We start from the raw sequence: 27047 nt of genomic DNA, 5'->3' as shown, positions 1-27047 counted from the left end.
CTGTCTCACAAAACAAAACAAAACTGAAAACCTTCTTAGAATGATTGACTTTGATTGTTACCTTGACACAAGATAGTCACCTAGAAAGGGAGTCTCAATGAGGGACTGTCTAGATTAAATTGACCTATGGTCATGTCTGTGGAGGGGGATATCTGAATTAATGGAAAGACTTTGCCCACTGTGGGTGACACCATTCCCTAGGGAGGGGATCCTGAGTTTTCTAAAGTGGAGAAAGCAACCTAGCACTAACACACATGAGTCTTTGCTGCCTGCTCCTGACCATGGGTGTAATGTGACTCGCTGCTCCAGGTTCCTGCTGCCTTGACTTCTTCACAATGATGGACTGCCATCTAGAATTGCAGCTAAGGGGAGGGAAGGGTTGGTTTCATTTATACTTTTCAGGTCATAGTCTGTCACTTAGGGAAGTCAGAACAGGAACCCAAAGTAGGAACCTGAAGGCAAAAACTGGAGCAGAAGCCACGGAGGAGTGCTTGCTTACTGGCTTGCTCCTCATGGCCTGCTCAGACTGCTTCCTTAAACAACCCAAGACCACCTGCTCAGGAATGGCACCACCTACAGTGGGCTGGGCTCTTCCACACCAATCATTAATCTAGAACAGTGTTCCACAGGCTTGCCCACAGGCCAGTTTAGTGGGAACATTTTTTCAGTTGAAGTTCTCCCTTCTCAAACAACTTTAGCTTGTATAAAGTTGACAAAAAAAAAAAAAAAAAAAAGCCAGGCAGTGGTGGCACATGTCTGTAATTCCAGCATTTGGGAGGCAGAGGCAGGCAGATTTCTGAGTTGGAGGCCAACCTGGTCTATAGAGTGAGTCCAGGACAGCTAGAGCTACACAGAGAAACCCTGTCTTGAAAAACAAACAAACAAAAACTAACCAGAACAGCATATGAACCATAAAAAACAGAAGCCTACAAAGAAAGAGAGAGAGAGGGAGAGAGAGAGAAACAGCTCTCGCTTCTGGGCCTGGAGAACAAAGGGAAGAGGGTATCAAACTGGGCACAAGTCCCACCTGACTCCTTTTTCTTAAATGTCATCTGGTCCAGTCATTAGTGTACTTGCTGCAGACATCTTACTGCTGAGCTCCACTTGGTACACACATGCAAGCAAAACACTCTTATATAATTAAATAGGGTCAGATGTGGTGGCACATGCCTTTAATCCCAGCACTTAGGAGGCAGACGCAGGTGGATCTCTGAGTTCCAGGACAGACAGCCAGGGCTATGTAGAGAGACTCTTGTAAAAAAAAAAAAAAAAAAAACTAAAGAATAATAAAAATAAAAATAGGTCTTTTATCCCAGCATTCAGGAGGCAGAGGCAGGTGGAGCTTTGTGAGTTCGATGCCAGCGGTCTACAAAAGTGAGTTCCAGAACAGCTAGGATTGTTACACAGAGAAACCCTGTTTCAAAAAAAAAAAAACATAACTAACTGAATGATAAATAAATAAATAGGATGTAGAACAATGAAACTTGATATCAACTTTTGGCCTCCAAAAGCATGCACGCATATGTGCATTTGCACACAAGTAAATATGTATATACACACAATAAGTAAATATATATATGTATATATATTTTAATTCAGACCAAACATGGTAGTGTGATTTGCCAAGGTGGTAGGACTAGGCCTTGACCATGGAACGTTGGCTATCTGTTCCCCAGGTCAACTGTAGGTGTTAGGGTTTGTGTCTTGGGGCAGAAAGTAACGTTGCAGTGTAGGTTGGAGGAGCAGTGGGGGTAGCGCCCGTGGGGGTGCAGGCCAACCTGGGGGAAAAGGCTGCAACTCCACTCGTGGCAGTGGCAGCTTCAGCACCCGAAGGGAGCCATCACGAGCTGGGCCATGGCGATGGCGGTACAGCCTGTGACCTGGATGCAGGGAGCCAGGAGAGTGAAGCTGTAGGCTGAGGTTGAGTTGGGGGGGGGGCATTAGGGTTCAATTCTTACCCGTGTCCACTCACCCCTAAGAAACATCCCAACGCTTGGTTGCCTGGTCTCCTGCAGCCGAAAAATGGGATAGAGCCTGAAGAAGGAAGAGGATTCAATCAGACCTTCCTCTGAAGCCCATGCAGGGTCAACCCGACATGCCCACAGTAATGCGCACCAGCGATCCCGGGGCGGCCGCACCACGATGTTGGGCCGTAGCTGGCTTAAGCGTGAGACATGTAAGCGCTCCTCTTCCTCCTCCTCCTCCAGCAAGCCCTGCTGCCATGTCCGGTGCCTCTCACAGAAGAAATTAAGCACATCAATATAAAAAAGGTCCAGTATCTGAGAGTGTGACCATTCTGTCTCCTCCAGTGGCGGTGGCCCTTTTTTTACTGCAGCGGTCACAGGAACACGCAAATTGTCCTGGATCACAGAACAGAAGGCCTGCAGTGTATCAGCGAAGACTCTTTTGGTTGACCGCATGCGAGAATGTGCCTTAATGCTTGCAGACCGGATATCTAGCATGGATGATAACATGGGCTCCAAAAGTGAAGGCGCAGGTGACACCATCAGCTCTTGAATACGCAAGGAGACTTCCGATGCCCGGGAGGGTAGCCAAGAGGTGCTCAAGGAAGGCAAGAGTGCCCCAGAGACAAGGGAGGCTTGCGAGGAGACCTCCCTGGGAGGTTCCAGGGAAGCACTGGCTGCAGACTGCTCCAAGTTACTCATCTGCAGGAGAGTGGCCCATGGAGTAAGGACCCTTGCATCTGTATCTCTGAATTTTTTATTAATATTTTTATGGTTTATTTAACTTTATTTTATGTGCATTGGTGTGAAGGTGTCAGATCCTCTGCAACTGGATCTTCAGACAGTTGTGAGCTGCCATGTGGGTGCTGGTAATTGAACCTAGGTCCTCTGGAAGAACAGTCAGTGCTCTTAACCACTGAGCCATCTCTCTAGCCCCTGTATCTCTGAATTTTCCTTCAGCTAGAGTCCTAGCCCCTGGGATAGGGTACCTCATCCAGCCCTTCCTCCCCTTCCATCCCAGTAAAGCCATCTGTTGTGTAGAGAGCTTTCAAGAAATATTCTGGTTGGGGAAAACCCAGGGGCATTCCTGTGGGCACCCATGATCTTCTGGGAGGCCTCGGAGGAAGGCAACAGGTAGGTGAGTCACCCAGTCCTTGGCCCCCCCAGACCTGAAGACTAATCTCCTCCAGCTTCTGTTGGCATTGTGTGCGTATATTGGCCTTGGAGTCAAGGTTGAAGTTCTCAGCCCAGACCTCCAACTCCTTGAACAGGAAGCCCTGTGGGTCCTGGAGGCCCAGTGCAAACAGCAGATTCCTGAGTTCTTGCCTGGAACAAGTGGATGAGGCTTTAACACAAGTCTTCCCACGCTGGTAGGGCAAACCCAGCAGGAGCTCAACTCACTGACTGGCTGGTGAGTAGAGGTAGTAGGTCAGGATCTCCAAAACCACATCAAGGACCTCCAGGGTGCAGGCCAGGAGCAGCTGCAGCGCCAGCATCACAAACTGCTTCTGAATCTTGTCCTAGGCTCAAGAGTAGGCTGGCGCTAGGGAACCGTGGTTGATTCTGGAAGTAGGTGAGGAGACAGGGTACTGTGGAGGGATTCACCTGGAGGCTAGGGGGCTGGTCTTGGTTGAGTAAGTACAAGAGTTTGGCCTGCAGGCGGCTGCGGAGCTCACTGCTCATCTCAGGAATCAGCCTCAGCAGGGCATTTAGAAGATTTACTCTTTCTGCCCAGGTACCCGCCTTTTGCAGGAAGTCCACAAACACTGAAGCCAAGCCTTCTATGGTGCCCATCTCGGGATAGGCCTGTGGGAAGATTTGCTGAAGCCCTGCCCATCCCTAACTCCACTCTGCATGCGGAGTAGCCTCTACCTTCATTCCTTCCCCCACCCCCAGCCTGGGCTTCCCAGCTTCCCAGAGTCTCCTAACCTCCAGGGTAAAGATAGGGAACAGCTTTTTGAACCAGTTCTGGACAACAAAGTGATGCAGGAACTTGGGCAAATGCCCATAGCGCTCTTCCATGAGTGAGCGCCCAGGCTGGTGATCAGGGGGAGCCATTTGGATCTTGGGCTTGGTGACTTCAGGTTGAGGTTTTGTGGTCAAGTCCTTTGTGGTCAAGTCCGTGGGACTCTAAGGAAAATGAAAGAAGCTTCAAACCCATCTCTGAGCACCAATCTTCCCCTTCGTGAGATCCCAGAGTGCCTACATGAGTGGTGTCTGCTTCCCAGAGTTCAGAAGTTGGAGAAGAGGAGACCCAGTCCATGTCCAACTCTTCATCCTCCTCTTCATTGTCCTCTCCTTCCCCTCTCCTCCGCGCCCTCTGAAGCCAATAGATAAGTTTCTTTTGCCACCTGCCAGTAGAATGCCTTCTGTGCTTCAGCCACTGGTCATCCTTGCCTCCAAGTGACTGCAGAGGGACAAGAGAGAACATGTGGCAGGCTGTGGAGATAGCAGGGTCCACCCTGCTAACCCCAAGTTCCACTTCTTGCCTTGAATTTGTCCTGGGTGAGTTCTTCTAGGGAGCCAATGCAGCTGACCTCTGTATGCAACCACATCTGCCGCAGTATCACAGAGTTGGGCACGCAGCCAGGAAAACTGATGGGCCGAGTGCGTTTCTAGACGTGGAAGGCAACAGATTGGGCTGAGAATCACTAGGACATAACCAGGGGGCACCCCCATAATCACAGGCCAACACAAGCTAGAGTAGACTGGTAGCTTGCTTGTGTTCTCAACACACAAATGACAGTTTAGTTTGGGAAACCCAATACAAGGTAATCTGGGGAATATGAACTGTAAATGGAAGGAGGAACATAGAAGTGGTTGGTCCCTGGTGAGCGCTAACCACACACATGTTCTCTGGGGAACTTAACCTAAAACAGGAGTGTCTATAAAAACCATGGTAGAGGAGGCAGGGAAGGAAGAAAGAAACTCGGAGAGAGGTACATAAATTGAGTAAATAGGCCTCCCCAAGCTGGAAGGGCTAATGATATACCTGAACAGGAGCCTGGTATGTGCTAAGCAAGGGGCTAGGGCCTGCCTGGGTGCCCAGTGTGACCAAAGATGGCAAGATGGTGGATCTGGAGGGACTGACCCCTCCAGATATCTGGAGCACAAGATATCAGAAAAAGTCTACAGGGAATGTAGCGCTCCCAAAGGGGACAGTGATATGCAGAAACAACCACTGGTGGTGGACCCTTGATTTGGGCCTAGTCCTAGAAAGCAGCAAGGAGTGTGCCACACCAGAGCTGGCCAGAATGGAGAGGTACAGGGTTCTTTTTGTTGTTGTTGTTTTTGAGACAAAGTTTCTCTGTAGTTTCGGAGCCTGTCCAGAACTAGCTCTTGTAGACCAGGCTGGCCTTGAACTCACAGAGCTCTACCTGCCTCTGCCTCCCAGTGCTGGGATTAAAGGCGTGCGCCACCACCACCCAGCAGAGGTACAGGGTTCTTAAGTCTTGACCCTATAGGCTCCAGGTAGGCATGGCCCATAAGTCAGACTGGGACACAATGATTTTACAGCCAAGGGAGATAGGATATGTAAAGAGTGGCCCCTAGAAGAGGCCACCTCTGGGAGAAAGGAGGGGTGGGGTCTCACCCTGTGGGGCTGTATGGTGGCAGGAAAGAAGCCCCCTAGTTTTGAGAGAGGATCTCGGGGCCTTCTGTGCAGCAACAGTGGAACCTGGGGAAGGACAGGGAGTAAGAACAGAACACAGCCATCCAAGCCCCCAAAACCTCCCTTGAATTGGGGCCCTCACCCTATGCTTCAGGTAATCAGGTGATGTGTTCAGGTCCATGATCTTTTCTCCAAACGAATCCCACTGCAGCTGAAGATCCAAACTGAGGCCCAGCTCACAGCTCAGCGAGGAACGTGCTAGAAGCTAGGGTACACAAGGAATTACAAGGGGTTGGGGCAGGGACCACAGTGTCATACATGGGTGGCTATGGGAAGGGAAGAAGGCCTCACCTGGGATGCCTGGCTATGCACTATCCGGTGAGTGGGTGGAATGGGCAAGGAGACACGGGGAGGGCGGGCAAAGCGCCTGCCTGGGGCTCCTGGGGCTTGGGGGGCTGAAGGTGGGGACACCGGCTGAACGTCAGTGTTTAATGTAGCCTGTCCACCACTGGTAGCAGCTCCTGGCTGGATCCCCATGTCCTGAGTCTCTTTCTCTGTGATGGGGCCCACAGTGCCCCACTGCAGGTACTCCCTTCCAGATTTTATGTCCTGGGACAGGCAAACAAACAAACAAACAAACACGAAGTCTGTGTCAAATAGGGTGAAGGTTATGCCAGGGCCTGGGATTGATCCCATACCTACCAGCAGGCCAGAACCATAGATCAGATCTAAGTAACTGTCAAAGGCTTCCTGGCGCACCTTCCAGGAGAGTTGGGGCCGGGGTGCCGGGACCACTAGTCCTTGCCTCAGTTCTTGAAGGTCTTGATCCCGGGCTATGATATCCTTCAAGTCCTGAAGTGGAGATCAGTGGTCAGCCCCTGCTTCTTTGAAGACTTGTCATGCGCTGCCCAAAGCAACCAGAGGCTGAGAGGTCGTGGATTGAGAATGGATATGGAGCATGGATGGGCACTGGACAGGCAAAGAGTCAGGTTCAACACTACCTCCTTCAACACTGGCTGCTGAATTGTTGCTGTCTCGTGATGGATGAAGGGCAAGGTCACACTGTAGATAGAAGCAGGCATAGGTGAGGCTCTGGGCGTTACTGGTGGAATGGGTTAAAAGCTGGAGTAAGGACCAGCCAGGAGAAAAGGTTCTTGGGTTGAGGTGTAGCAATATCAGAGGGACTTGGGAATGTGGAGAACTCACACTGGGGACACACAGCTCTGCAAACCCTGCCCCCACAGGGACTGGGTAGAACCCTCCACAGTAGCTGAGTAGCCCTGCCGGCAGACCTGAGGCTGGCTGCTCCATGGAGGCTGGCAAGCCTCTGCAGCTGGGTGGATGTCAGTGGCTTCTGGCTGTTCAGCGGCAGTGGAGGGTCATTTACGACATCAGAGGACTTCTGACACAATTTCTGAAGAAGCAGGAAGAGCTTTGTTCCCAGTACCATGTGTGTGCAGCTGCCAGTCCCACCTTGACCACTTTGACTGTATACCTCAACCAGATAGGATGTAGGTAGGTAGAGCTTGTGGGACACCAGGCAGAGGCGGGAACTTAGAGCGAATACCAGGTCTCCAGCGTTGTTGGAGAAAGCCAGGGCCTGAGGGGGACCATCCAACTGCAGGAGCCTGCAAGAGTGCCGAGAGTCTAGGGCCTGTTTCACGGAGTGGGAACCTGAGGCAGTGACGGGGCAAGACCCTGTCCCTTTCAGTCCAGCCCCTGAGCTTTAATGGAAAACAGAGGTTAGAAAACCCCCGGTGGCTATCCTTTAGCCACTAGCTGCCCCCACACTAAAGAGCCCCAGCACACCGCAGCAGCCGGTTCTCCCAGGTCCAGATTCGGATGGTACAGTCCAGGCTGGAGCACGCATATATCTTGAGGGTAGGGCAGCAGCATAGGCCTGGGGGAAAACTAAGGTTAGGAAACTGAGAAAAAGGACACAGGCTTCACCTTTGCTTCATTGTCCTCACCAGTGATGTGGTCCGTAGGGTCATCCTGTGGCCGGTGGTCACAGCGCATTTTGTCACCCAGGCCAAACTGCACCAGACCATAGGTGGCGCTCTCTGGGTCCTCAAAGCCTACAGTTATGCGCTTGCCCAGAGCACAGAGCATTACCGCCGGGTGGCAACAGGAAAAGGTGCGTAACAGGCTCAGGCTCTCCTCGGCATACGGGAACACACGCCACATCTTTACTGTCAGATCGCCACCTTTGGGTAGCAGGAGCCAGGGTTGGGACTTCGGGAAGGTGCAGGGGCTCCCAGGCTGTCTTTGAGGGAGAGAAGGTACTGACCTGAAGTAACAATGCTGTTCCAGGTGGACCCAATAGCAGTCACTGGTTTTGGACTGTGCGCTTCTGTACGAAAGACTGTCATTGATGTGCGCCAATCCAGTACCGACAGGGTGCCGTCTGAGTGCCCCATCATTGGTAAGAATCTGTGAGAAGTGAAGGAGGCTGTCGGTCACGGCTCTGTCACCAAGTCAGCCACATTTTGCCTTAACCCAGCCTCAGACAGCTGCAATGCCCACCTGTTCTTATTTTTCCAGGCCCAGGCAATGGCACTGCGGAGCATGTCGCCCTTATTATGGCGCACAATCTCCCAGCAAGTGAACGCACTACGAGCGTCTGTGAGATGGCTGTAGAGGTGCAGACAGCAGGGCTGGGGCTCTGGGGGTGGAGATGGACGCAGGCGGTGCTGGACGACCATGGGGCAGCGTGCTGCATTGGCGCGCAGTAGGTGCCCTGAGCGTGTCAACACCCACAGTGCTTCTCGAGACAAACAATAAACCACCCCAGCAGCACAGTCCTCCGGTTCCAGCAGCAGTGAACTCACAGTTCGTCCCGTAGCAGCTGACACCAGGTAGACCGACCCATCTGCACAAGCGCATACAAGGCGAGAGGGCAGAGGCGGCTCAGCTGGTGCCGGCAGCACTGGCGCCACCTGTATGTGGAGCACTGGAGCAGATAGCTGTGCTAACGGCGAATAGAGGTCACACACACGCCACAGCTCCACACTTTTTGAGCACAGAGAGAGCACCGACCAGCCAGGAGCTGCAGGAGCCAGCAAACGGCTCACTCTCTCAGATAATATGTCTTGGTTCCAGCAACCCAGTGTTACCTCTCCCACCTGAGCTGCAGCCCTCAGGTCCCATGTTCGAAGTGTCCCATCCTGTGAGGCAGACACTACCAGCCAGCTGTTCTGGAGCACTGTCATAGCTGTCACTGGGCCTGCAGGAGAGGTGTCAGTCATTTTGGCACATCATAGCTTAAGGAGGCATTCCTGGGATTCAGTCAACCCTGGAGAAGGGCAAGCTCAGGATGAGAGAGAAGGGCTCCAAGAGTTGCCAGGCTGTAGCACACCTGTGTGGCCCACGAACACCATCCGGATCTGCCAGTCAGCCTCCCACACCTTCACGGTACTGTCCCGGGAAGCTGTCACCATGGCTTCTACCTCCTCACAGTATTCCAGGTCTGAGATGACACTAGACATGAGAGAATGGGAAGCCCAGAGGACTCAGCACAGCCGTGTCTGTGGATCCCATAGCCCCCGAAGTGATTGGCTATCCTTAAGGGATCTGCCTCCCATTCCCCGTCCCTGGACTCCCCTCACGTTTTATGCAGATCCTGGCACACGTTTATTAGCGTCCAGGCGTCCAGATCAAAAGTGAGCACTGCCGCGCCATAGGCAGCAAAGCAATGCTGGGTACCGCGGTCAGTTTCCGGCCCTAGTGCCAGCCTCTTGAGAGAGCCAGACAAGCCTGGCGGTGGTTGCAAAGGTGAGCCACAGGACACCAGGCGGCGACCCCCTGAACGGAACTTCCAGAGCTCCAGGCTGCCTCCCACCTGGGCCACAAGCAACAGTCCCAGGCTGGGCACTGGTAAGCAACACAGAGGCTCCTGGCCCAGTGTCTTGTTCTCCTGTGGTGGGCTCAGCCAGAGCAGGTGGAAGTCTGGCCCTAATATGGCCAGTCCAGCTGGGCCCCAGCCTACAAAGCGGCCCACTTCTCCCAAAGGGCCAGGCACAGTCACTAGCCCGTTAAGCAACACAGGCGCCTGCAGCTTTGCCTGCACCCAGCCATCCTTGGTATGCTGATGCAGATAACCTTCACCATCTAGTACCATGAAGCGTCCACCCACTGGGTCCTGCGCTACTGAGAGCAGGCCAGCTGCCACCTTCAGACGACGTAGTGGCTCCAGCCCATGTGTCATCCGAGTGACTCGCAGCTCTGCTCTTTTCTCCTGCAGGCCAGAGTACACAGATGTGCGTGTGAATAGTGGAGGTCTGAGCTCCTCTGCCTGGGGAGACTCGAAAGGACCAGTGGAGTTGGTGCCCAGTGTCTTTAGGGAAGAGCCCCACCTTTTCTACAATGTCATGGAGGTATGTGCGCAGATGCAGCCACAGCAGGCGGGCTCGGGAACGCAGTGTCATTTTCCGCCATCCCTGGCTATTTGTAAAGAGCTGCAGGACCTGTGGCGCCTCATTCAGACCCAATTCTGTAAGTGAGTGGAGGATGTGGTGTCACGATAGCCTTGTGCCCTAACCCTGGAGGTGGGAAGCAATATTGAGCCCTCCTCTGGGGGACATAATAGGTCAGGGACTGTCCAGGGAAGTTCCACTTCTGGGACTGAACAAAAGTCTGAGAAACATCTGCCTCTTAGTGGGGTGTCTGGACAATGGTAGGTGCCCTCACCATTTCTTTCTGAGAGCACCCCAGGATCTGGGACATCATAGCCTTCCTGATCATACACGTCTGTGTCCAGAACCGCATTGTCACCCTCTGATGCAAAGAGGTTGCTTTCATCTAACATCATGTCCTCCATGTCAACCATGGACAATCCCAGAGGTACGAGGTGTAACAGCTCTTGAGACTAAGTAACGGAAAGGCAGTAGCTGTTGCTAAGATACCAGCTGCTGCTGGCCCGCACCCCGACGCAGGCCCCGCCCCCCGACGCAGGCCCCGCCCCCCACTCCCATGTTCCTTCGAAGTCACAGAAACTTTTATTGGAAATGAATGAGCTGCAGCAAAGTGACACTCAGTGCATGTGGCCCACCTGGTAAGGTGGGGGGCAAAAGTGGGCACCAGGGGCTGGTCCAAGACCAGACCCCATAAAACACTGGGCACCGCTTACAGGGCCTCAAGTCTCTGGCCCTTAGAGCTGGAGTGTACAGGCCCAATAAGAAATACAAAAATAAACTCTGTGATCCAGCTGTCCTGTCCGTGGCAGGCTGGCGGTGCAGAGCAGTCACTTTCTATCCGGCCCTGTGCTGTCTAATCCAGTCACAGCATGGGCAATAAGAGCCTGCAGGGGTAAGTGGACGTCCACAGGCTGAAACCAAAGGGCTAGGCAGGTATAGCCTTGGGCAGCGCCAGGATGGTGGCAGTGCCAGGGTGTAGCCAGCATCTGGGGAGGCTCTGGAACTCTGTAGATAGACAAGTTCAGGCATTGGTCGAAGCTGGATGAAGCTGAGACCTCCGCTTTTCCGCATCACATACAGATCACTGGAACCCTAGGCAGAAGTTGGCACAGAGTAGGACTTCAGGAAGTACCACCCAGACCAGGCAGAGAACCCTGGTTTTCCCCACCCATTCCAGGCTCTAGAGTTCGGAGCCATGGCTGTAGCCTCCTCCACCACCATACCTGTCTTCCTCCATGGTGCTGGTCTCCTCTGCCCTGCCTTCACTGCCTCCACGTCCACTCTCTTCATCAACTTCTGCTCCCAGTTCCAAGTCCAGTGTGTTGCCTGCCTCTGAGGGCGTGTAGGTGGAGCCACTGGGTGGGGAGAGAGATGCCAGTCTTAGGACCAGCTACCCAGGCCTTCTCAGGGAGAACAGACCCAGTTAAGGAACAGGGGGCTGGAGAAAGGGAGGTGGCAATGGTACCAACCTGATGGAGCGGCAGCTAAAGAAGACAATTCGTTTAAGACGCTTGTTGTAAAAGAAATAATTGAATGACCAGAGGCTCCCATCTTCCCCAAAGGGGTCTGAGTCCAGATCCGGGTTATAGCTGAAGAGGGAGGAAAGCAGAGGTGTGAGGCTCTCTCTGCCACACACCTGTCACGTCTATCTGCAAAGATGTGAGCCCACCTGTAGATGTCACATTCAGCTAAGCAGATTTCCTCATCCACCGCATTCCACAGCTGCGGCTTCAGGGCCTTGAAGTCTTCCCGAACTGCTGAGAACAGGCTGCAGTTGACAGCATTTACCACCTATGGCGGGTTACAACAGGGATGACAAGGGGCCAGGGTGCCAAGTGGAACCAAAGAACCTACTCAAAGTGGGAGGGTGATGGTCATGACTACAAGGTTTCGGGTCCCTCTTCCCATTCTTACCCAGCTAAGGCTGGGCTCCCGGCTGAATTCATGGCTTCTAGCTGTGCTGAAGTCATAGTCTGGCCTGAAGGACTCATTGAGTGTGGCAATCAGATAGAAGAGGGTCTTGCGACTGCACTTGTCACTGAGAGGGCTTTCATCCTCGCCACCCTGGCTCTTGCTCAGTCTGAACAGAGATAAATGTCAGGCTTGCCCACCATTCCACATACCCCCAAAGTTAGGCTCCACCTCAACTTACCTGCTGGGACTGAGGCCTGAAGTCTGGGGTGGGGACAGTGCCTCCAACACATGTGGCTGGCCCTCCTGGCAGAACTGCTTGAACATGTGTTTATCATCTCCTGCCATCTTACACGAGTAGCTTTCAATCCTACAAAATGCAGGCAGGATCATGGATCACGCCCACCCCAAGGAGTTAACTCAGGGTTTAAGACGGTGGCCTCCGAGAGTCTGATCCCCAGAGCCTCCAGCCTCACCTGCCAATAATATGTGCATCTCCAGTCTCCACCGTCAACTGCGAGTTGATGGCCTCAAAGCTGGAGTTCTCCAGTAGCTTCATGTCCTTTGCGTGGGGGCTTCTCGTGCCAGAGGGACTAGTGCAAGTGCTACCTGAGAATGCGGGAAGCCAGGTTTGGCTGCCTAGCTCCAAAGACTCTGCCTGCAGCCTTCCCACCCACTAGTAGAGCACTGCTTGCAGCTAGGTCTGGCTGAGTCCTTCCGGCAGCTTCTCTCCTCCCTCTTACCTGCCCCTGAGCACTCAGCATTGGCAGGGAAATGATCCTGTTACCTGAGGATGGCAAGACCATTGTCCAGCTCAACTCCAACTCCTCCTACATGCTACAAGAGTCCTGGAGCTGGCTGGGAGTGGGAGGTGGGGGGAGATTGAGAGGGCCACCCTGTATTCTGCTCACTCTCAAAATGTTGGAAAGTCCCTCTCTCGACGTTCCCTACCCCAAATCAGCACTCTGCAGACACCCTCAGACTGTACTAAGGGCCTCAATCAGGCTACGAACCTGTAATCTGGTTCGGAACCGGGCACCTGGGGCTTGAGCCCTGAGGGTCACCTGTATGGGCTTTCTTCCCCGGTTTTATGGGTTGCTTCGCTGTTTCCAGGCGAGAAGAGGAAACCCATGAGTTCTTCAGTTCCATTTGCAATTATGCCTAATTCTCTCTTTGTATGCCAAACTGCATAGGGCGGCCCTACCGCCTCCGCAGGTTCAGGCCAGCAGTCTCCTGGCATTGCTGCCCCGGGAGCAGAGAGGCACCGGCCGATTCGTAAGGGGAAACTACAAGCCCCAGGAGGCAGTGGACCAAGAAAGGCGCTCGGGCTAGGCAGCGGCAAAACTACAAGTCCCATGAGGCAGTGCACAGGCGCGAGCCCTGCCGGGGACTGTGGTTCCCGCAGTCAGGGACCACTTGGAGCACAAGGCGGACACCCACCTGCCAGGAATGGGCTAGATCAAGCCAGGCTAGCCGGGTTGCTTAGCGTCGGTGCTGAGATGACGACGGCACGGGCTGCGCGCGGCGAGGGCTCCTCAGGACTGGAGGGCGGCGCCGCGGCCTCCACTCGGGCCGCACTGTATCCGGGGGAAGAAGCTTCGCGGCGACGTCCCGTTACTCCAGGCCCTGCCGGCCCATACGGGCTGCAGCCGCGACATAGCCTCGCCCCCCTGCAGCACTTGCTTTTGCGACTGACCTGCCGCGGACCGCCACAGATCGCACTAGACAGCGAACGAAACAGCGACCTCCGCCTCCCCCGGCCCGACAACAACAAGCGGCCGACAGGCCCGGCCCCACTCCTCTGAATGGTCCGCTCCGACCTCGGGATCCAGACCGCGACAAGCCATTGGGGGAATTCTCCGCCACTCAGCCGTATCTTGCACTTCTACTGGCTGTGTAGCTTGTCTATCTCGCCCTCGCTTACGAACCCGCCTCCCCTCTTAGTGTTCATTGGTTAGGGCAGCCCAGCCCCGCCCTCGGGGGGGCCAACCCTTTTCCCAGGGTGGAACAGACTTACCAAGCGTCTGGTGTGTTTGTGTGGATTGGCGCCCTGCTCCTGCCGAGTACTGGTGTTGCCTTACGTCGGGCAGCGGCTATCGCCCGTGCGAACCTTTGAGAAAAGTCCATCCTTCATTTTGTGACCGGTGTCTGGTCTCTGACTCTGTCCCCGGGCCCAGCTCAAACGTGACTAGCGTGCCTGGAGATTGGACCTTCTCTATCCCTGAGCACAGCGGGCGGTCAAGCTCAGGTAGTGCGCGACCCTGGGTCCTTCATGTTCTCCACGCTTGGCGCATCCGGAACCTAGGCCCATAGCCCGAGTTTCTGGTCGGCGGAAGCGCTTGACAGCTCTATCACGGAAGCGCTCTCGGAGGGTCAGGACTCTGCCGCACCAGATATGGCGCCGCCCGCCGGCGGGGCTGCAGCGGCTACAAACCCTAGTTCGCCTGCGGTGCTCCTGGCAGTGCAGGCCGCAGTGAGACCGCTGGGCGCCGGGCACGACACCGAGGCGCAGCTACGGAGGCTGCAGTTAAGCGCCGACCCTGAGCGTCCTGGGCGCTTCCGGCTGGGGCTGTTGGGCACCGGGCCAGGGGCGGTGAGTGTGGGCCGGGACAGCGGAGTCAAGCGTCTCCCATTCCCCTGCCAACTGCCCTTAAGCAGTTACTTTTCTTTGCTAGTCTGTGAAAATGGGGTTAATGCTTTACAAACTCTAATGATAAATTGGTACGATAACAGGAAAGAAAGGCTTAGGACGGTAAAAATGACCTCTTGTTTCCTTTTCCTTCGATCTTGGCTAAAGATGAGGAACCACTGATCCAGCATACTCTCCCTCTTCAGGTCAGTTTAGAATGGCCCTTGGAGTCCATTTGCTATACCGTGCGTGGACCTAACCAACACGAGCTGCAGCCTCCGCCGGGAGGGCCTGGAACCTTCAGTGTGCACTTCCTCAACTCCCAGGAAGCACAGCAGTGGGCAGCACTGGTGCGAGATGCCACCGCGGAGGGACAAAATGGTTAGTGTCGTGGAATAAGTGGTCATTTGAAGAAGTCCAGGCCTCCTAGTCGTGGGTAGGGACAGTGATGGGAGAAGCTGGACATCTAGGAAGGCTCCCAAGAGGAAGAAAGTGGAGAAAATGAGAGGTTCAAGAGCTGACACCTGGAATACCAGACAAGTGTGAAAAAGGAAGAGCAAGCCCTGCTGCAGGGCTGAAAGTTCAATAACAGCATTGTGTTCAGTGGAAAAATAACAGGTTCAGGTCTGTGCTACTAAAGACGGACTCTCTAGTCATATAGAGTGGTGTAGCCAAGGTTAAAAAGAAGACCCGAGGACCTTAGGAGAGGAAATTAGATAGGTTTTGTGGTTGTTCAAATGGAAGAATTAGTGGTTAAGATGGAGATAGAGGGACCAGTTAGTGTGAGGCATGTATACAGTGACTGCTTGGGAAAGTACGGACATGGCTGGGGCTCTGGAGAGGTCAGCCAAAGTCTGAGAGGGAAGCATAGAGAAAAGACGGCCTTGCATGTGGACCAATGATTCTCAATCTTTCTATTTCTGCTACCCTTTAATATATTTCATGTTATAGTGATCTCTAACCATAACTTCATAACTGTAATTTTGCTGTTATGAGTCATTATGCAAATATCTGTGTTTTCCAATGGTCTTAGGTGACCCCTGTGAAACAGTCATTTGACCCCACCCAAAGGGGTCGTGACCCATAGGGTGAGAACCACTGATGTAGCCAGTGCCCTAAGGAGATATAGGGAAGCTTACAAATGAGACCTGAAGAAAAACCGCTAGAGGGGCAGGGGTAACTCAGCATTGAGGAAGACTCTCAAGTCATTCATTTACCGTATGTTTATGTAGCCCTTGCTTTAGACTATTCACTGTGACAAGTGTGTGGTCCAGGAGGATCTCAAACTCACTATCTAGCCCAAGCTGACTTTGAACTGTTAATGATCCGCCTACCTCTGTACCCAGTGTTGATACAGATGTGTACTACCCAACTGCAGAACTTTTTTCTTTGTGTGTATATGTGTGGTATGTATGTATGCAGCATACATGTGCATGGCATGTACGGAAGTCCGAGGACAAGCTTGGGTGTTAGTCCCCACTTTCCATCTTGTTTGAGACAGAGTCTCTGCTGTTAGTTATTTTATAAGCCAGACTAGTTTCCCTAACCCCATGATTCTCGTCTCTATCCCCCATCTTACCACAGAAACATTGGGGTTACAGACACACACTTCCAAGCTTGGCTTTATTTGGTTTTGGGGATTTAAATTCTTCCTATATGAAAAACACTTTAAGCTGGATGGCATGGCACAGGCCTTTAATACCAGCACTCGGGAGGCAGAATCAGGCGGATCTCTTAGGCCAGCCTTGTCTACAGAGTAAGTTCCAGGACAGCCAGGGCTACACAGAGAAATCCTCTCTCAAAAAAACAAAACAAAATAGTACTTTAACCTGCTAAACCTCTCTCCTGGACCTTCCTGGGCACTTTTTTTTAAAAAATTATTTATTATGTATACAATGTTCTGTCTGTATGTACGCCTGCCCACCAGAAGAGGGCACCAGGTCTCATAGATGGTTGTGAGCCACCATGTGGTTGCTGGGAATTGAACGTAGGACCTCTGGAAGAGCAGCCAGTGCTCTTAACCTCTGAGCCATCTCTCCAGCCCCTTCTTGGGCACTTTTCAATTTTTTAGATTAAAATGTTTTATGTGTGAATCTTTTCTCTACATGTATGTCTTTGCACCATGTGCATGCATGTCTAGTGTCCTTGAAGGTTAGAAGGCATCAGATCCCCAGAGACTGGAGTTAGAAATGGTTGTGAGCTTCCATGTGGTTGCTGAGAACTGCACCCCAGTCTCCTGCAAGTGGAACAAGTGCTCTTAAGCAGTGATCCAGTTCTCCAGCCTGTGGGCATTTTATTATGATCCAAACTTCTAATTTGCCCTCCTTAGAACTTCAATATCTAGAATAAATAAACTTCAGTTAGATGGTAGAAGGAATGAGAAAGCTGGGAGGGAAGGCTGCTACTTAAAATAGGGTCTCCTTGGGTGTGCTGGCATACATCTTTAGTTCTAGCACTTGGGTGGTAGAGACTGGTGGATCTCTGTGAGTTCAAAGGCCAGCCTAATCTGCATAGTTCCAGAACAGCCAGGGCTATGTAGAGAGACTCTTTTGAAAAACAAACAAAAAAGTAAATAACCAAAAGATATAAGGTCTTAAAGTCTTCTCAAGAGAATGAAATTAAAAGAATATGGCTTAAGTTTCATGGCCCAAAATGCAAGCAGTACAAATTCTTCAAGAGAAACTTGTGTAAGTGACCTTCAGAATTAAGGCAAAGTTCTTGAAAAGCTCTACCCATCTCAGTGGTGACATGGTTCAGGGTATCAAGGGCCTAGGTCATTATGGGAGCTATCATGACTGGGTGGGGATCCCTTATTGCAGTGTGCTGGCTTTCAGGAGATAAGTAGAAACAGCAGTATATCAAGTTCTGTAAGGATGCCAGGACAAACAGTGTAGTATTCTCTGTAGATTAGAGAGCCAGAAGAAAGACTCCTGAGGGTACTGAGAGGGGGGTCACTGACTACAGGTCTGCTGCTGGGCAGGAAATGGCAAGCCCCCATCTGAGGGGTTGGTTTGATTCTGCTAAACAGGAGATGCACAGGTGGGACCAGCTGGCAGAAGGGTTCGTGAAGATTGATACAAAGGGGAGTGGGAACTGGAATTGATATGTAAAATGAGAAAAGTTTTTTTAATAAATTAAAAAAAATGATACCAAGGACGAATCAGATATAGCACTGGTACCAGAATTCAGGCAGGACTTCTGAGGATTTTTCTTTTAATTTTACATATAAACATTTTCTCTCTGTGTGTTTGTACCACTGTGTACTTGGTGCCCCAGAGGCCAGGTCATTGGATCCCTTGGAATGGAGTTACAAGTGGTTGTTAGCTTCTGGGAACCAAACCAAGGTGTTCTGCAAGAGCACCAGATGCTCTGAAATGTTGATCCATCTCTGTCCAGCTCAGAGTTTTTGTTGTTTTGAGGGACAGGATTGGGAGAGGAAGGCTTTACCTGAATTATGGCCTAGGGATAGTGCAGTCAGGCCGAGAACGCAAAGGTCCTAAAATCCTGAGGATAGAGACCACTAGCCTACTCCGTATCTTCTCTCTTAGGCAATGGCAGCCAAGCCCAAGCCCCAGAAATGTGTCCCCTTTCTCCACCATGTTCTTCTGTGGCTCAAATACCTAAAGCAACCCAACCTGAGGTGGATCTTCCTCAAAGTTCTGGAAACTTGAAAAAAGGTAAGGACAGACTGGAGGGACTTGGAGAGCTGTGGCTGGTGTCTGGTTGTGATAGTTGTCTTTTCTACCTGTAGAAGAGCTGGCTACACGCCTGGCCCAGGCCATTGCAGATGGAGATGAGAAAGAAGCAGCCCATGTGGCAGCAATCCTGGCACAGCATCATGTGGCTCTCAATGTCCAGCTCATGGAGGCCTGGTTCCCACCAGGTCCCATCAGGTAGAGCCTGATCTTGCATTGCTTACTCTGCCCTCCTGACCATCCTAGGTTAACTGTCCAACCCTCTGATCTACATTTGACATAGGTTGCAAGTCACAGTTGAAGATGCCACATCTGTTTTGTCCTCTGCATCATCTGCCCATGTCTCACTGCAGATCCACCCATACTGCTCCATTGCAGCCCTTCAGGAAAAGGTGAGCATGGGCATCGGGAATCTTACATGTATAGCATGGATCCTGGGTAACACTGCCTGGCCCTGTTGTTCTGGCCTCAGGTGTTCTCAGAGTTCGGTTTCCCGCCAGCTGTGCAGCGCTGGGTCATTGGGCGGTGCCTATGTGTGCCTGAACGAAGCCTTGCTTCCTATGGGGTCTCGCAAGATGGGGACCCTGCTTTTCTTTACTTGCTCTCAGCCCCCCGAGAAGCTTCAGGTTAGTTCTTAATGGTGGTAAGAGAGGTGTGGTGTAGTTTTGACATGGCCCTGAGCCTTCTCCCCGTCACAGGACATAGCCCTCAACATTCCAAGATGGATGGGAAATTAGGATGCTTGTTTCCTCAGTCATTGGAGCAGCCTCATACCCTCCAGCCAACCAGTTCCAGTCTCCCAAATCCCCCTCAGGTGGGCAAATAACCAGAGCCTCTGGGAGTGGGCTAGATATGGGCAGCTGTGGGCACTGGAAGGAGCTGGGATGCATCAACAATCTTCCCATCTTCCCAGCCTGGCTGGTCTTGCCCTTCCTGCACCTTCATCAATGCCTCAAACCGCCCTGGCTGTGAGATGTGTAGCACCCAAAGGCCCTGTACTTGGGATCCCCTTACTACAGCTTCCACCTAGAAGACACCAAAGGTACAAGAGGTTGGGTAGGGATGATTTGTTCTATACAATATAGAACAAATAGAAATAACCTATCTTCTTCCCCAGATTACAGAGACCATGGCCCTCCTGTCACAGGCCCAAGTCCCTGAACCACCACCACCTCTCAAACGTCGCAGGGGACCTCTGCTTGTTGGGGACAGAGATGCAGTGTTAAGGAGCAAGGGCCACAAGGCAGTAATTAAAGACACACAAGAACCAGCCCGTGTCCTAGTCTTGGTGCAGAGTTGCACTAGTCCAGCCGCCTGGGAGCAAGGAAACAGATTCTGCCCCCTCAGTTGCAGATGGAACTCCCCAAACCACAACCAGGAGACTACTCAAGAGTAGATTTAGGCTAAAGTCCCAGTGGTCACAGATCATGGAACTAGGGTCTTTCCAGAGCCTTCAAGCCTTCAGGGGGTCCTAGACTGCTGCTAATCTGCTAGGAGTTCCTCTCACTAACCCTGGCCCTTTGCTGCCCTTCTTGAATCCTATAGTGCAATCACTATTTTCAGCTGTTTCAGCCAATATGAAACCAGCAATGGGACTGGGCATTTCTCCTTCACCACAGGGATGCTTTAGCACTGGGAGTCACGAGTCTCACTACCAGGTCATGCCTTTGTGATCCTGACAACCATCTGTCACCGCTCTTTATGAATAGAGGTGCCGACGCTTTATGAATCTAGTCACAGCCAGTTTGGTAGATGTACTACCTAACTGCCCTGGAGACTACTAGGTGTCATTCCCTGATGAATACCAGACACTTCCACATATATTTCCAGCACAACCCTTTTATCTGTCCAGCCAAGACTAAGACATCCCAGATCCCCTCTGCCTGGCTACTCCACATTTCTGAGAACTTCCTCATTCCCCCGCTACCCCCAGATAGCATCCACCAGTGATGCTGCTCTAGGTCTTCCCGAAGATCTGAAGGCTCCCTGCTGCCATCAGTGTGGAAGCAGGAACCCCTTTCTAGCTCTGCCAAGGCATAGCCACTCTGTTCAACAGTGCAGTGCTGCTTTTTCGGAAATAAAGTATTTTGAGACTGGGGGTTTGGCAGTGGTTGTTGCCACAGGTACGCCTTTGCACTACGTTCACGCAATGCCTTTGGAGGCCAGAAGAGGGTTTCAGATCTCCTGGGACTGGAGTTGTGACTGCTGCAAACTGAACCAGGATCCTCTAAAAGAGCAGCCAGTGCTCTTAACTGCTAAACCATCTCTCTAATCTTAATGGTACAGTTCTTAGCAGCCAATTTTTGCATTCTGGCCCACATTTATAATGCCCAGATACTAGATAGGGAAGGAAACAATATTGCAGGGATATATGGGTCCCAGGGCTCCTTGGAAATTTGGGTTTCAGTCATTGAATAGCTAAAATGTATATGTTGAGAAACTTAATTTATTCCCACAATGAGGGCTGAAGGAAGATCAGAAACAAGAGTCTGGTCTCCTACCCCATTTCCGTGTATCAGATGAAAAGGGGCTAGGCCTGAAAAGGCCTAGGACTGTTCCTGGACTGCTGAGGGCTTGTTCAGGCAAGATGACAAGCAGATATTGGACAGGGTCACTTGGGTGGCCGGTATGCCAGCTTTCGACTCTTCAGGACTGACCACTTATGCCGCTTCATGGCATAGGTCAGGGGCAGCAGCAAGCCCATCATCAACAACATCTGGGGACAAAGCAAGTTCAGAAAAGGTAGACAGGAAAGACCCCTATACCCACTGTGACCCTTGCCCAATCCTTCACCTTGAGCCCCATGCGTTTCCGATGGTCATGTTCTGGCTCCGATGCCCATCGAAGGAAGGTGGCGACATCCTTGGCTACTTGCGACATGGTAGCTGGGGTGCCTGGGCCAAGGACAAATGGTGAGAGCTACCTTTGGGGGCTTGTGCCAATCCAGGGCAACCCTCTGTGCACTGTGCTCCACAGAGGCAGGGACTGACCGTTATAAGGCTTTAAAGGGATAGAACCTTACAGAACTATGAAAGTTGTTCCCAAGCCTTTTTAGATATGTATAGTCAACAAACATTGCAGGTAAGAGGGGAGCAGACCTCTAGACCCAGGAATATAAGGGAAGCATGCTGGGAATAGGAAAGGACCCATGGTCAAGGACACTCACCATCATCATACTCCAAGACTTCATTGTAGATGGGAGGAGCCATGCCAATGGCCTGGCCAGGAAAGTAAGGGTTGAAGTACAGGCCTTCTCGCAATGACACTCCAGTGGGGGGCTCACAGTAACCAGTGAGCAAGGAGAATACATAGTCTTCACCACCATGCCTAGAAGCAGATTCGTGGCTCAGTCCTTAACAAGGCTAATTTCCCTCCCTGTTTGCAGTCCCGCACTAAGGGCAGCCCATGTACCTAGCTCGCACGATGTAGCTGAGGTCTGGGGGTAAGGCTCCATTGTTAGCAGCTCTGGCAGCCTCAGGGTTGGGGTATGGTTTTGGAAAATAGTCAGACAGCTTCCCTGGCCTCATGAACATCTCCCCATCCTCATTAGGGCCATCCTGGACTTCCACCTGCCACCAAGAATCCCATCACAGTCCTTCGATCCCTCACAGTAGAAGCCCCAATCCCTGCATCCTCCACCTTCTCTTGGCCCCACACCTCCTCAGCCAGCGCCTTCGCTTCTTCCTCCGTGTAGCACACTCCCACCAGATGGCGGTAAGCCACATAATCCATGCTGTGGCAGGAAGAGCACACCTGCTTGTATACCTGGAAACCCCTACGGATGCTAAAGAGAAAAAGGATGAGAGAAACTGAAGATTCCCGTTCACCCAGAAACGTCCACCCCCAACCCCGCCGCTACACACCCACCTGGTGTGGTCCAAGGAGGAGAGGAGGCCACGGTGAGACCATGGGTAGCTGGGGGGGTGCAGCTCCAGGTCACTGGCATTCACAGCAGTATGCAGAGCCACAGCTAGCCCTGCACCCCCAGCCGCCAGCATGCCCAACGCTGACAGCATCACCTTCCGGCCCCGGGAGGGGCCAGACTTCGAGGACAAGGACACTGCCTGCAAGAGCCCCGCTCAGCACCTGCCAAGACCCCACCCGCCCACCTGGGGATCTGAATGGGAGCCCATCTCTTCCGCTCAGCCACCCAGCACTAGCCACCGCCCGCAGAGCGCCAGAGGCCCGCTGTCTGCCGCATCTCTCCGTGCAGCCGACTCCTCAGCCACAGCTCGGCTTTGTAGAGCAGGCGAAGAGTGCTCTCGGAGCATGAACCAGGAGACAGGCCTAAGTGACCAAGAGTGCGGCAGCAGACCAAGGTCACCCGCAGCCGGCTGAGGTCAGGCTGGGGTCACTTCAGGCCATCAGCCAGGTCTAGACAGCTGGCTTCGGGAGTCGTTCTGGGGGAGCCCTTCGCAGAAATCTCCCGTCCCGACCCCACCACAGCCGGACCCTGGGCTCAGACCAGCGTGCCCTGTCGCTCCGAGGCGTGGGCACCCAGCCTGGCTTCCCGAGTGCGCCGACCCGTCAGCGGGGACCCTGCCGAGTCGTAGGAGGTACGTGGAGGACCGATGCCGGCGCGCGCCCGGAGCCTCCCCGCCGTGACCTTCAGGGCTGAGGGGCGCGCGGTGGCCAAGGCTCGCGCCAGTACTCACCTGCGGTGTCCGTAATGGAAGATGCCGGGACCGCGCGCCGCCCAGCAGGCCCGGAGCATTTGCGCCTGGAAGCCCCACGCCCCGGGGACCCAGCACCGACCGGCGAAGCGAAGCTGCCGCCGCCGCCATGTCGGCCCTCTTTAGTGCGGCCGCCGTTCCCGTCGGCCCGTGCGGGCGGACGAGAACTCAGACCGCGCGAGAGCAAGGCAGTGGGTGGGTCCAGGCGGAGCTGGCTAGGGAACTGTCCATCAGAGGTCCTGGGCTGTCCTTGTCCAGCTCTTCTAGTCCACTGGGAAATCACCGCTGAGCCTGGCCGCGACTCTGATTACAGTAACTTCACCTGTTTTTGTTGTTGTTTGTGTTTGCTCCTTCTTTCTCATTACGTCCTTCGTTGCAGCCGGCGAGGTTTTTTTTTTTTTTTTTTTTTACTATAGTCCCAGGTTCTTCACCATGACGCCGCGGATCCCGCCCCTCCAGTTGAGTCTCTGGCAGGCTCCCAGAGAGCTAAGAGCCGCTCGCCCGTCCAGGCCTAGTGCGGCGACTGTAGTGGCGACCGGGCGTAGAAACTCTCTCTGACCAAATTCCTTTTAAGCTTTCATACAAACTCCACATGTAAACTCGACTTCCTCACTGAGAACATACCCCATGATTTGCTGCAGCTCCCTCTAGATGTAAACCGCCTTTGATCGCCCAGGCATTTGGCGCTTCTTTTTAAAAAAATCCAAATTGGTAACGTGTGGGTGGTTTGGAGCTCTGCACTTCAGGAATTCCTTCGTCGTTGCTTTTAGGGTGACTCTAATGATGAGTGTGACCACATGAAACAATTTATCTGGTATATCTATCTTTATTATTTATCATGTATAATCTGCCTGTATGTCTGCCTACAGGCCAGAAGAGGGCACCAGATCTCATTATGGATACCTGTGAGCCACCATATGGTTGTGGGATTTGAACTCAGGACCTCTGGAAGAGCAGCTCTTAACCACTGAGCCATCTCTCCAGACCGGATATATCAGTTTTCAAGAAATAAGAAAGCCTGACCTATAAATTGGAAAGGAAGAGTCAATTATTAGAATTAGTCCCATGGAAGTCCTGCCTTAGACTCAGAAATGTAAGCCAATTTAGTGTAATTTCATACCCACTAGACGTTGCTGTAAGCAACAAAACGGACAGTGACCAAGTGCTGATTAGTGGCTTAGTTTTTTATTGCTGTGAAGAGACACCCTGACCAAGGCAACTCAAAAGAAACCATTTAATTGGGGGCTTGCTTGCAGTTTCAGAGGGTGAGTCCATGACTGCCGTGGTGGGGAGCAGGGCGGCAGACACCACGCTTGGTGCAGTACAGAGCTGAGAGCTTATATCCTAATCTGAGAGCTGGAGGCAGAGAGGGAGTGACTGGGCCTGACCTGAGCTTTTGAAACCTCAAAACCCACCTCCAATGACACAGCTCCAATAAGGCCAGGCTTTCTGATTCTTCCCATGACAGTTCCACCAACTAGGGACCAACTATTTAAATACATGAGCCTATGGGGGCCAGTCTCATTTAACCAACACAATATGTAGAGAAATCAGAGTCCTTATACAGTTCTGGTGGGAACCTAAGGTGGTTTAACTCATTTGAAAAATAGTTTGGCAGTTGACACAAGTACTGTATTGACCTAGTGTCATGATTGTCACCTCTGTAGATGAGCTGTCATTTCTCTTTCTCAAGATATTTCTCTTTTTCAAACCAAATCTTTATTAATTTTGACATTATCCATAGCTTTTCTTCTCCTGTGGAAACAAGAGCAAAACCCCTCCCCAAACGTTTCCATTCTCCCAGAGAGATACTCTATCTGCTAACTTATAAATTTTTCACAGATTTTGTCAATTTTAACAATATGAATTCTTTTAGATAATTTTTAGCACCCTTTTGTAAGGTTTGAATTTTGTTTGTCAAATTAGTGTTATCCTTTTTAATGGTATTATTTTTTTCAGCTTACTTGATTTTCAATAGTATAAACCCTATCAGCTAGCTGTTCATAATTAGTCTCCAAAGATTGTATCATTTTAAAAAGTGCCTCATTCTTGACTCTGTTATCAAACCATTTCTTTAAGGATATACTATGAAGAGCAAGTCTAAGTCCCGTTATCACAAAAATGGACGTACTAGAAAAACCACATAATCCTTGTAGAATACCATCCAGAGTAGAAAGAAAAAAGGCTATTAAATTCCTGGGTGGTGAAATTGTCTGCCATTATACAATGTTTAAATTATTTATTAACTGTTACGAGTTTTTTTAGTAAATTGCTGAAGGTATAATTTTTATTGGCCAGCAGGTGTCGAGGTTGCGGACGTATGGTGGAGAAATGGACCAGTGACCCTGTGAACAGTCTCGCTTGGATCTGCTGTAGTGGCGGCTTAAATAGTATCGCGTTAAGAACAATTAATTCCATACTCGGAGAGGGTCTTTTGGTGGCCAGAACATCAAGGAACCCAGAGCCTGCAAGCCGCAAACCCAAACTAGAAAGCCAATTTGTAAGCGGGGGAAAGCAGCGTGGGCTACAGGAAATTGTCAAACTGCTGTGCCAGCCAAAATATTTGCGGCTGTGTACAAAGATGTCGTTCAGGTGCGGAGAGGTTTTAAGCCATGCGGCCAGGGTGGCAGACCTTCTGAGCTGTCCCGGGTCCATGCGCTACCCTGCTCCAACCCATGTAGACACCAGGTGTAGTCGATTATAATAAAGTTGTCCCACACTAGCTCAGAATGGAGGTCTCTTTATTTAGGGGTAGACTCACAGATCAGCAGTGCTCTGCATGAGTGGGAAACAGGAACTGAATCCAGCTCGCTCATGCCCCTACCTCTGTACATATAGTACCCAAGATCACACCCAAAGTGGGCCAGCATCTCAAAGGCCATTGGCTGAAGGCAGTCCCACCACATTAGTCCGTCCCCTCCAGCACACGTCCTTTGCCCAGTTTTCAGGCAGCTTACTTCCTGCAGGAGTTTGTTGATCTCTCCTCTGCTCCATTCCCACAGCCAGTTCCTTTCTGTTCAGGTCTTGGACTAGAGAGGCCATCCTGGCAGTACAAGGAACTGTTCCTGTCCTCTCTAGGGTATATCTTGTCTAGAAGGCCAGCTATCATCAGAATGCCTGTTGTCCTACCTGTCCTCTGCTGAAAGCAAGCACTCAGGAAACACAGGCAGAAAAATAGAAGCACTGAACAAGAGAATCCAGGTTCACACAGCCATTAGTGCAGAGTTGACCCCCTGGTACCTCTCCCATCTCCCCTGGTTTTCTGGGTTTAGTGGGGACCCAGGATGTGGCTGCTGAGGATGGCCCTTAGTCTCTTTCTGGGGTGTGCTTCCTGAACTCTTTCCTCCTTACTCCCCTCTCCTCCCTCCTTCATTCAGCAAATGAATATCCTGCCTTTGGTTGGCTCTACACTGGAACCATTGCAGGGGGAAAAAAAGGAAAATAGTTTCTATAGTGCTAATACCCTGTCATGTGAAGGCTAGCAGTAACCAAATGAGAACACCTCCCAAAGTCCCTGCAATTATATGACACATCCAATAAGATCTCTTGTTAAAAACAATAGGCTGGGCTCAAGTGACATCTCCAACTTCCCTGTGACCTCTGGGTCACTCAGATGCAGCTACCCAGGTATACTCTAGTGGGGATCCAAGAGCTTTGGCTAATGTTTCTATCTCCTGATTCCAGGACAGGATTGGGAGATAGACGCAAGAGCAGGAATTCAAGGCCAGCCTCGGCTGTGTAGGGAGTTGGAAACTGTCGCAAAGAGCAAATAAAGGCTAGGCTCATAACCAAAAAGTCAAAACAAAACAAAATAAAGTCCAGGACATAGTTATGTGATTTCTGAATCACACACAAAGAGGACAAACCTGTTTTTCCATCTAAGTTCTCATGATTCCAGTCTCTGTCCTCAATATAGGGGAACACCAGAGCTAAGCTTTCCTTATCCTATTATCATCCCCAACACCCAATACTTCTAAACTTACTGAGCTTGCACCCTATGGGTCTTGAAATAAACTGCACTTCCTGCTAAGTGATAATGACTTACTGTTAGGAATCACCACATACAAGATAGAATTTGTTCCTCTCCTCAAGTTAGGCCTTGTTCAGCAATCCAGAGCACCCCTGCTGTCACCCACCACTCCCACCTCCA

At 51.7% G+C, this 27047-nt stretch overlaps 4 protein-coding genes and 1 long non-coding RNA gene across 6 annotated transcripts; 2 read left to right on the top strand and 3 right to left on the bottom strand.

The window, feature by feature from the left end:
• Positions 1 to 1618: 1618 nt before the first annotated feature.
• On the bottom strand, positions 1619 to 10476 carry Wdr97 (WD repeat domain 97). The gene is made up of 24 exons (XM_038343979.1): positions 10264 to 10476; positions 9930 to 10066; positions 9183 to 9811; positions 8933 to 9054; positions 8101 to 8800; positions 7865 to 8007; positions 7545 to 7781; positions 7384 to 7474; positions 7070 to 7202; positions 6867 to 6988; positions 6576 to 6636; positions 6277 to 6426; positions 5926 to 6183; positions 5717 to 5839; positions 5557 to 5640; positions 4454 to 4579; positions 4186 to 4371; positions 3894 to 4094; positions 3570 to 3770; positions 3366 to 3484; positions 3134 to 3290; positions 2116 to 2666; positions 1973 to 2034; positions 1619 to 1880 (listed from the first exon to the last, which is right to left on the bottom strand). Exons 1-24 carry the CDS (start codon positions 10400 to 10402, stop codon positions 1678 to 1680), a joined length of 4935 nt encoding a protein of 1644 aa, XP_038199907.1. The 5' UTR covers positions 10403 to 10476; the 3' UTR covers positions 1619 to 1677.
• Positions 10477 to 10552: 76 nt separating this feature from the next.
• Maf1 (MAF1 homolog, negative regulator of RNA polymerase III) lies at positions 10553 to 14226 on the bottom strand. Of its 2 annotated transcripts, XM_038342540.1 has the most exons (9): positions 14111 to 14226; positions 13918 to 14010; positions 12377 to 12509; positions 12142 to 12270; positions 11904 to 12069; positions 11659 to 11780; positions 11459 to 11578; positions 11213 to 11344; positions 10553 to 11081 (listed from the first exon to the last, which is right to left on the bottom strand). In XM_038342540.1, exons 3-9 carry the CDS (start codon positions 12457 to 12459, stop codon positions 11060 to 11062), a joined length of 774 nt encoding a protein of 257 aa, XP_038198468.1. In that variant the 5' UTR covers positions 12460 to 12509; positions 13918 to 14010; positions 14111 to 14226; the 3' UTR covers positions 10553 to 11059. The 2 variants fall into 2 exon arrangements, with proteins under 2 accessions (XP_038198468.1, XP_038198467.1); XM_038342539.2 differs by lacking the exons at positions 13918 to 14010; positions 14111 to 14226 and adding an exon at positions 13341 to 13883.
• Sharpin (SHANK associated RH domain interactor) lies at positions 13310 to 20322 on the top strand. Its single transcript, XM_038342537.1, has 9 exons — positions 13310 to 14493; positions 14736 to 14910; positions 18078 to 18206; positions 18281 to 18422; positions 18508 to 18616; positions 18697 to 18850; positions 18923 to 19038; positions 19138 to 19266; positions 19342 to 20322. The coding sequence occupies exons 1-8, from the start codon at positions 14296 to 14298 to the stop codon at positions 19252 to 19254; spliced, it is 1140 nt and encodes a 379-aa protein (XP_038198465.1). The 5' UTR covers positions 13310 to 14295; the 3' UTR covers positions 19255 to 19266; positions 19342 to 20322.
• Positions 20323 to 20652: 330 nt separating this feature from the next.
• On the bottom strand, positions 20653 to 23049 carry LOC119822897 (cytochrome c1, heme protein, mitochondrial). The gene is made up of 7 exons (XM_038342538.2): positions 22880 to 23049; positions 22092 to 22288; positions 21882 to 22008; positions 21636 to 21793; positions 21391 to 21551; positions 21018 to 21118; positions 20653 to 20940 (listed from the first exon to the last, which is right to left on the bottom strand). Exons 1-7 carry the CDS (start codon positions 23006 to 23008, stop codon positions 20836 to 20838), a joined length of 978 nt encoding a protein of 325 aa, XP_038198466.1. The 5' UTR covers positions 23009 to 23049; the 3' UTR covers positions 20653 to 20835.
• On the top strand, positions 21858 to 25619 carry LOC119822899. Its single transcript, XR_005286866.2, has 3 exons — positions 21858 to 23209; positions 23767 to 23990; positions 25199 to 25619. It is a non-coding gene; the product is annotated as an uncharacterized LOC119822899 (long non-coding RNA).
• Positions 25620 to 27047: the final 1428 nt, after the last annotated feature.

The sequence above is a fragment of the Arvicola amphibius genome, chromosome 9 (genome assembly GCF_903992535.2).
Source record: "Arvicola amphibius chromosome 9, mArvAmp1.2, whole genome shotgun sequence".
Taxonomy (NCBI): Eukaryota; Metazoa; Chordata; class Mammalia; order Rodentia; family Cricetidae; genus Arvicola; species Arvicola amphibius.
This window is presented reverse-complemented; position numbering and strand designations above follow the sequence as displayed.